This window comes from Lipotes vexillifer, unplaced genomic scaffold (genome assembly GCF_000442215.2).
Source record: "Lipotes vexillifer unplaced genomic scaffold, Lipotes_vexillifer_v1.1 scaffold565, whole genome shotgun sequence".
NCBI classification, from domain to species: Eukaryota; Metazoa; Chordata; class Mammalia; order Artiodactyla; family Lipotidae; genus Lipotes; species Lipotes vexillifer.
The window spans coordinates 80,334-89,660 of record NW_006771554.1 but is presented as its reverse complement, the minus strand read 5'-3'; the positions used below and the strand labels follow the sequence as shown (position 1 = coordinate 89,660).

General features: G+C 53.7%; 1 protein-coding gene across 1 annotated transcript in view; it reads left to right on the top strand.

Annotated features, from left to right (window-relative positions):
• CDH22 (cadherin 22) overlaps positions 1 to 9,327 on the top strand; it is a 73,153-nt gene that overhangs the window by 50,030 nt on the left and 13,796 nt on the right. The window contains exon 7 of the mRNA XM_007446916.1: positions 644 to 780. Within this exon, the coding sequence (XP_007446978.1) occupies positions 644 to 780 (137 nt within the window). The remainder of the gene's footprint in view (positions 1 to 643; positions 781 to 9,327) is intronic.

Below are 9,327 nucleotides of genomic sequence, written 5' to 3'. Positions count from 1 at the left end.
CCCCCGCCCGGATCCCTTCCCGCCGCCTCCGCTCAGCCCGTGTGCCCTGTCTGGGGCCTCCGGAGAGCCTCAGAGCGACAGAGCCAACCCACTCTCCTGCTCAAAATGCCCCTTGGCACCCCAGGACACTCAGCCCCCTGAATTCTGCACTCTGCCTGTTCTGATGCCTCCTCCTCCCCACTTCCCAGTTCTGGCCGTTTTTGCACCATAAGCCATTCCCTAAGTAATTCTCACCCGCCCTTTGTAGCTTCTGTTCCCCCTGCCTGGAATGCCGTCCCGTCCCTTTCTCAAGCCCAGCTCTAGGGTCACCTCTTATGGAAAGATAAGAATCAAATGTCCCGCGGGTGCTAACTCTATGCTGGGCCCTTTGCCTTCTTCCAGCCCTCACAACGACCGTGGGACGCAAATCATTAGCCCCATTACCCAGCTGAAGAAACTGAGGCTCAGAAAGCTTGAGGGTTGCCCATGGTCACATGGCAGGTACCCAGTGCAGCTGAGATGCAAACTCAGATCCATTTCCACTCCTCTGCTTCTTGTGCCTCCCAGGCAGGTGGTTCCTCTTTGGGGGTAGGGTGCAGGGACATGGGCACAGGCTCCACTGGCGCCAGGGCACCTTCAATCAGCCCCGCCCTGCCTCCCTCAGGTACGCCATTGACCGTGACTCAGATTTGGACCAGATTTTTGATATCGATGCGGACACGGGCGCCATCGTAACCGGCAAGGGGCTGGACCGAGAGACTGCCGGCTGGCACAACATCACTGTGCTGGCCATGGAGGCGGGTAAGCCAGGGGGCGGGGCGAATATGGGAGGGAGGGGCGATGGCTGAGGGCTGGAGCTGGGGCGGGGCAAAGCCCAGGGAGGAGGGGCCAAAGGCTGGGGGCGGGGCAAAGAGTAAGAAACTGAGCAAAGCTAGGGTGGGGGAGTGGTCAGCAAAAGCTGACCCGCAGGAACAAAGATCTGGGAAGGCTCCCAAGCCAAAAAATGAGGGCCAGTCTTGGGTCTGGCTTTCTTACCTCAGCATTTATTGAGCACCTACTACACACCAATCCCTCTCTTAGAGGCTGCGGATACAGCCCTGAACAGGATAGAAGAACTCCTTTCTCCGTGGGGTAGAGCTAGACCATCAACAAACTGAGACAAAGGGTGTACGCATGTCAGCTGATGCTAAGCGCTAACCAGAAACTGAGAAAGAAGAAAGCAGAGGAAGGGGATCTGGAGGGGATTGTTTCCCTTAGGGGAAGGCCTCTCTGAAAAGGAGACGTTTCAACAGAGAGCTCAGTAAAGTGAGGGAGTCATGCCGCCGTCAGAGGGAAGAGTGTTCCAAGGAGAGGGAACAGCCAGTGCAAAGGGCCTGAGGTAGTAGTTTGCCTAGCGTTGGAGGAACAGCAAGGAGGACAGTGTGGTTGGTGAGGGGCAAAGTGGTCAGCCATTGCAAGGTTTTTGGACTTGACTCCAAATGAGGTGGGAGTCACTGGGGGGTTGTTGAGTAGAGGAGGGAGGTTGCCTGACATGATACCTCTGGCTGCTGCATTGCGAATAGACTGGGAGCTCCGAGGCGGGGGCGGGGGCGTGGAGGGGGAACAGGGGCTCAGCCAGAAGTTACATGTGACAGTGCCCAGAAGATGAGACAGTGGCCTGGCCCAGGATGATTAGCCATGTTAATGGTGAGACATGGTCAGCTTTTGGGAGACAGGCTGAAGACAGAGCCCGCAGGACCTGCTGATGGGATGATACAGAGGAGAGATAGAGAGGGGTCAAGGATGACTCCAAGGTGCTTGGCCTGAGTTTCTGGAAGTGTGTGTGTGTGTGTGTGTGTGTGTGTGTGTGTGTGTGTGTGAGAGAGAGAGAGAGAGAGAGAGAGAAAGAGAGAGAGAGAGAGAGAGAGACATGCAATTTGGCACAGCTGGGGAGGAGTGTGAGCTGAGAGAGAAAGAGGGGGCCCTGGGACATGGGGGCCAGACAAGTCAGGCCGTGGAGGAGGAGCTAAGAGCGTGGAGGGTCACGCCGCCCAGGAGTGGGGACAGGGCAGTTCTAGGCCTCCTCCACAACCACAGCAACGCTGCCGCTGCCCCTGCCTGGACCTGCTCTGCAAGCTCCCCCACCCTGTCAGCTTGCCAGGTCTCAGGAGCCAGCAAAGCCTCCAGGAAGCAGTGATGACAACAGGAAGACTCAGAGTCTCTGAGCCTTGGGTGGGGTGGGCGCCGTTCAAACTCCCCTCTGCATACCTCGGCCCCAGGCCCCTCCTGCCACTTCGAGGCCTCCTGGTGGCCTCCCTCCTCCTCCGCCTGCTGGTGCCTCCCACTTCCCAGGCCCCACCAGCCCATTCCAGCCAAGGAAGTCCCTAGGCTGAAGTTCCCTTCATCTCTTTCAACTTCGGTTTAAAAGAAAATACAATGCTGGCTCAAACCTCAGTGCCTGCTGCTCCCGAGCCTTTGAATCCACTTCTCCACCTCATGAAAGGGAGATAACAAAGGTGGCTGGAGAGGAAGTGGTGGCTGGACTGGAAGGAAGACAGCTCGCCTTCCTTACCTCCCCGAACCTGCCCCTTTGGCAACCATGGGGACTGGACCAGCTGCTGGGCAGAGATGCCTCCTCTCCCTACCCACAGATACATCTCCTCTACCAGCTGTCACACCGCCCAAAGGCCCACCACCAGCAAGCCCGTTCTGGGGTTAAGCATTGTGCTTTTACCCAGTGAGTCTCTTTCAGAAAGCAGCTAGAGCCACATACGAAGTCTGCAGTGCTGCCGTTTCACAGGAGAGAGCGTGTCTGGGGGACTCTCCCCCACAAACATTTTACAATGTTTACCTAATAGCTACTGAGCTCCATGCTTTCTAGCACGTACTTTATTGATCATGATCTGTTACAGAGCCGCACCCATTTTACTGATGGGAAAATCGAGGCTCAGATCATTAGGAGATTTGTCCAATGACGTGCGGTGGCAGAACTGGGATTTGGACCAAGTGTTCCTGGTTTCCTCCGCAGCTTTGCTACGTGGCCTCCCTTTTCCTGGTACTCTGCTCTCGGGACCTAACCCCAGCCCCCAACCCTCCCCAGCAACTGAGCTGGGGAAGGAGATGAGTCTCTGCAAGGAAGGGACTGGTCGCTGGGCTAGAGATCACTCCCCTCTGAGCTGCAACTCACAACCCCTGCCCAACCCTCACCGAGGATATTAATCAATGGGAAAATGAATGGTTCCCACTTCACAGTGCTGGTGGGAGGATTAAATAGGATAATACATGGAAAGAACTTAGCCTAGTACTTAGCTCTCAGTTAATGGTGTCTATCGATCTTGACTCTGTGCACTTGGCTTAAGCACCAGCTCTATGCCAGGCACTTTACAACGCTGTGCTCATTGAATCTTCCCACCTATCAGGTGTTGATTCTGCCGTTATCCCCAGTGTGTGGATGAGGAAACTAAGAGAGGTGAAGTCATTTGTCCAAATTCCCAGCACAAGCCTGTCTGACTGCACAGCCCGCTGTCACCCAGATGCCCCTCAAGTCATATGTCTTTGGTGCCAGGCGCGAGGCCAGGAGTGTCGCAAATAATCCACCCACTCCGGCTTCTTGCCATCTCTGTGAGACCAGGACAAATTATTATCCCCACTTTACAGCCAAGGAAATAGAGGCTCAGGAAGGAACAGCGATGGCCCCGACGTCACAGAGCAAGTCCATGCAGGGCCAGGGCTCCCAGCAGCCAGCCGGGACCCCAAGTGCAACTCCCGTGCCTTCCTGCTGAAGCATCCCTTTGGCTTCCTCAGAAACGGGATGGTGGTGGGGTCACGGTGCCCCGCCTGCTCCGGGTGTAACAAACATGAGGTGACAAGAATCAGAGGGAAAATATTTATACACAGCAGCTGAGCTTTGCCAGCACCTCGGAGAATGCAGCACTCAGCCGGGAGCCGCCACCTGTCACACCGGATTACCTCAAAGACTCCCGAACCACTTAGTATGCCCGCTCCCCCCTCCCCAAACTTCTGAGTCATCCATTCTGCCCATGCAGACGCTCCTTCCACTGACATTATCTTTAACGTTTTGTAATCATGAAATATTAATGACCGTTATTGAATTTAAAGTACAATTTGTGTCTGAATCCTTCAGTGGAAAGGGCAGTTGTAAAGGGACAGTCTTCAAAGAGATGGCGGGATGGAGGGGGAGACTTGGAAAGCCAGTGCTGGAGTGGGCGGTGCCAGGGGGCTGCATCCGGCCCCCTCTTCCAGGCCCTAAGCTGGTCTGGAGGGGTGGTCTCTAGCCGCCCCGGACAGCAAAGAGTTAACCAGATTAGCTAGAGCTTCCCCATCTGGGTCACCCCAGGCCAAGTCACGGTTTTACAGCCCCCTAATTTTTTCCTTCATACCGCAAAGCACACTTTATGATTTATATATGCATTTGTGTGCGTGCTGAGTTAATCTCTCTTCCCCAGGAAACAATACCTTCCATGAGGGCAGGGTCTTGTGTGTATCTGTAGCATTCACACCGGGCCTGGCACGTAGTAGGTGTGTATAAACATTTCCCGAATGGATAGATAAATGGGCTTGCCCAGCCAGTTAGGAAGGCAGGGCGACATGATGGAGAAAACCTGGTTCTAGTGGCATGGCTCCCGGCTGTGAGTTTGGGCAGTCGTTTCCCCTCTTCTTGCCTTAGTTTTCTCATCTATTAAATGGTACCGTATTGGATAGCTATAAGGATAATAACTGTATTGTTAACTATTAATAACAGTGGATTCTATTTATTTGAAGCTCACAGTATACCAGATATTGTGCTGAATGCTTTATATAAAGTGTCTGCTGAGGGCCTTTTGTCACCCACCTGCTCTGGGCACTGGGATCTGGTGATAAAAAGTCTTGGCCACTGACCTCAGGAGTTCACAGGTGGGCAGAGAGAGACACATCAACTGTCAGTGGCAACGCAGAGTGCAAGGAAGGGGGAGGTGGGCATTCAGCAGGTGTAGCCAGGGACTTGCCTCCCTAGAGGAGAAGGCAAGAGACTTTCCCAGAGGAGGGGACATCTGAGTTGGGTCTCAAAGGCTAAGGAAAGGGGGTTTGGGAGCTCCCAGCAGAAAGAGCCCCACACGCTCAGGCCTGGAGGCTAGGCCGGCAGAAAGACCCCTGTCCATTCTGAGAATGGAGAGACTGGGCGTGGCCAGAGGCTGGAGCCAGAGAATGGCTGGAGTAGGTGGGGAGAGGCGAGTGTGCAGGAGCTCACTGGGCCTCCACAGGAAGGACCTCGGATGTCCTGTGAGCAGCCGGACATCTCTTGGAGACGACAGGGAGCCAGTGCAGGTTTTAGAGCAGAAGACGAAGATGGTCAGATGTGTAGTCCGCAGCATTCACTCGGGTTGGTGGGGGAGGGTGGATGGGAGGGGGGCAGCCTGGAGCAGGCAACAGATGGAAGGCTGTCAGGAAGACACGGGCTTGGACATGTGCTGAGGGTACAGAGCAGGGTGGGGACGGGCAGGAGGAAGTGCCAGGGAGGCTGACTGTGGTGCCATCTGGGGAAGAGGCCTGGCACAGCCCTGCATGGAAGGGGTTGCTTCAGAAGGCAGTGAGCTCCCCGTTACCAGAGGTGTGTGAATGAGGCCTGGGTTCCTCTTGGATTGAGTAACTCCCGGGATCCTGTGCCACCTATGTACTTAACAGATGCCACCAGGAACGAAGATTTTTTTTTTTTTTTTTTTTTTTTTCGGGTTTTTTTTTTTTTTCAGCTTTCCCTCCCCATCAAGATTACAAAAAAAAAAAAAAAAAAATCCTGCATCCCAGTTCCAGGCATGGAACCCGAAAGCTAAAATATTCCACACATTTATGTTGTTTCCTTGGTATAATTTTTCCGATGTAGGTCTGCGCGAACCCGTATCCCCTGCATCGGCAGGCGGACTCTCAACCACTGCGCCACCAGGGAAGCCCAGGAACGAAGATTTTTGTGATGTCCATGGAGTCTCATAAGACAGCCCAGAGTATCAGGACCAGCCTAGCCCTAGGGAGGAAAGCTTTCTCCCACCCCAGCCCCCAATGCCAGGGCCCCTGTTTTACCCAGAAGTCCTCCAGCACCCTACGGAGGACCAAACATCCCCACCCCAACAAGGTCAAACCTCCAGTCTCCACTTGGACGCCAAACAGATAATCAAAGAAAAAGAGAAGGGCACCCTAACCTCATGCTCCCACTGGAGGTGAGTGGGCACGGGGCAGGGAGTGCGAGGCGACAGCCCCTGGCAGCCCTGACACCCCCCCTCCCCCGGGCGCACTCCCGCCTGCTCACCCAGCCCCCCTCGCCGTCCTGCCTGCTTGTCTTGGCCAGCTCCTAATTGGGATGATAAATCTTCCTGCCCAGCTGGCCAGCGCTAATCAGAGCCTGGTGTTTGGATGCAATTGAATTCCCTCGAGAGGAGGGAGGCGCTGAGGGGACGGTGGAGAGGAGGATCCAGCCTCTGGTCCTCCCACCCTTGCACCACTGCAAGGAGGGAACTTCCAGCTGCCCCCCACCTCTCTGCCCCCCTTCATCCCCCCTCTCCCCACTTCTCACTCTTCTTCCCACTCCTGCTCTTGTGACCCCACTTCTCTCTTTCTCTGTGACAGCCAAGGAGAACTTCAGAGTCCAGCTCCATTTGTTTTACAAATGAGAAAAGCTTAGTCCAGAGAGAGAGGCAGGAAGAGGGTCACACAGCTTGACTGCTCCCTAGATGGTGGGATCTGGGCGGTGCGGGGGTGTGCGTGTGAAACCCTCACAGAATTAGTCCATCCAGAGGTCTCAGTCTCTCCCTGTCGTCACCTCCACAGCATCCCAGCATAGTCAGGGGTGCCACAGACAGTGAAATCCATCCATTCGCTAAATCTTTATTAAGTACCTACTGTGTGCCATGCACAGAGGGGCTGTGGATACAGCAGCAAACACAAGAGACCAAAATTCTGCTCACTTTCTGGTGAGGGAGATAGATGACGGGCAAGTTAAGTGAGTAAAAATATAGCGGGTGTTGGATAGGTGCTGTGGAGACACGTAGAGAAGGGAAGTGGGTAGCTGGTGGGATGACAAGGAACACATTTAAATAAGGTCATCAGGGGAGGTCTCTCCGGGAAGACATCTGGGCAAAGGTCTGAAGGAGGGAAAGGAGGAAACCTGGAGCAGAGGGAAGGGGAGAGCCAGGTGAGGGACGAGGCCAGGGAGGAAGATCACAAGGGCCTTATGGGCATGTAGGTCTTGGGCTTATAGTCTGATTTCCCAGGACTAGGGCAGTCAAGGAAAGCTTCCTGGAGCAGGCAGAGACATTTGTTTAGGGCCTTGAGGCAAGTCGGATTCTGGCAGCCGAAGATGGTCAGAAAGGCAGTACCATTTGACGGTTAAAACTCCCCTTTTGGACCCAGACCCAGGTTCCATTGATGGTTCCCTGTGAGACGTCGGGCAAGTTCTTTAGCCTCTCTGAGCCGGTTTCCTCATCAGCAAAACGGCAATAATTCAAATCCCTACCTCCCACGACGGTGGACAGGATGAAATGAGGCAGCACAGACCCTGGTCCATGGCAGGTGCTCGATATGTGTTTGCTGGTGTCCTTCTGGCAGGAGCATATCCCTAGGAGTTCCCTAACAGGGTCACCAGGCCAGGCCCCATCCCCCCTACACTTCCTACTGGCCTCTAGCCCTCCAAGTCCAGTTTGGTCCAGACACCAGGTTAGGAACTGCTAGGGGGTGGGGGTCTTCCTTAGAAGGAATCCAGAATCTTACTATCTACAGCCTCCCCTCCCACCCCAGGACCTTTGCACATGCTGTTCCTACTGCCTGGGGCACACTTTCCTTCCCATCCCCTTCATCTGATTACTTCCTAGTTGGATCTCAGCCTAAAGGTCACCTACGCCAGGGTAAATATCCCCGCACCCCACCAGGGTAGGCACCCCTGCCTCATACTCACAGTCCCGGACTTTTTTCTCTCTACTTGTATCACAGTCTGGAGTGATATCTGTCCCTGCCGCTAGACCAAGAGGCCGTGCTGGTCTTGTTCAATGTTGTGTTCTTGGTACAAAGGAGGCGCTCAAACTGTAATAGTCAGCAAAAACCAGAAGTCTCAGTTTCAAATTGCCTGGTTCAATCCCCCGTCTGCTATACGTAAGGGATGCTGAGGCCCAAAGAAGGTTAAGGGGCCTGCCCACACGGCACAGCAGCTCTCCCGCCCAAGCCTGCTCTCTTCCCAAGGCACCCAAGGAATTGCCCACCCTCCTCTGCCCCTCGGCCCCCCAGGGCTATACCTGCCACCTCCCCGGATTAACGGTGAGCCAGCTCAGAGAGGAAGCACCGGGCTGAAGCACGTTTAATTTTAATTTAGGAATCGGTTAAGACTGCGGGCCTGCTCAGCTCTGGGTTGTCAATCAGCCTTCCTCAAGGCTGCATCAATTAGTTTAAAAATATTGAATGTAATTTTGCCTGACACAACATATTGCAGCTACTGCAAAATATAATTTATTTTAGAAGAAGAAATAATTAAACTAATTTGCATGTCAGTCAGCTGAACTGAAATGCCAGGGGAGGGGTGTGGGACCCATGGGGGATCCAGCCCCCGGACACAGCACCTGCCACTGGGCATTGGGTGAGGTCAGCCTGGGCCTCGGTCCAAGCAGTAGCTGCGTCTGGATGGACAAATATTCAGGCAGCAGGAGGGTCCACTGGCATTGCATCTAGACCACGCACTGGACTTAGAGTCGGGAGACCTAGGACCCAACCTCAGTTCTGCCACTGACTTGCCTGTGGCTTTAGACAAAGTCTTGCCCCTTTCTGGGCCTCAGTTTCTCCATCTACAAAATGGGTTTAGGGAATTCCTTAGCAGTCCAGTGGTTAGGACTCTGTGCTTTCACTGCTGGGGCCCGGGTTCGATCCGTGGTCGGGGAACTAAGATCCTGCAAGCTGTGTGGCATGGCCAAAAATTAAATTTAAAAAAAAAATGGTTTTAACAAGACCTCCTTTATGGGTTGTTTTGAGGATCCAATGATGTCATAGATAAGAAAGTTTGTTATAAATTGGAAAGTCCTGCACAAAGAGGAAGGTTAATTAATTGATGGATTTCTTATTTTATACCAGAAATATTTAAGTTGGTAAAAATTATGCATTATTATCAGTTATTACAAATGATGCTAACTGTGATCGGGAGGGTTTGGAGGAAGCCAATCAGAGGCGAGATGCCCGGTTGGCCCTCCCCCAGCACCTGCCAGTCACCCCTAGGCAGTAGTTTGCAACACTTGCTATTGATACATATTAGTTCACCTGGAGCTGTTAAAAAAAACCCGTCAATGGGCTTCCCTGGTGGCGCAGTGGTTGAGAGTCCGCCTGCCGATGCAGGGGACACGGGTT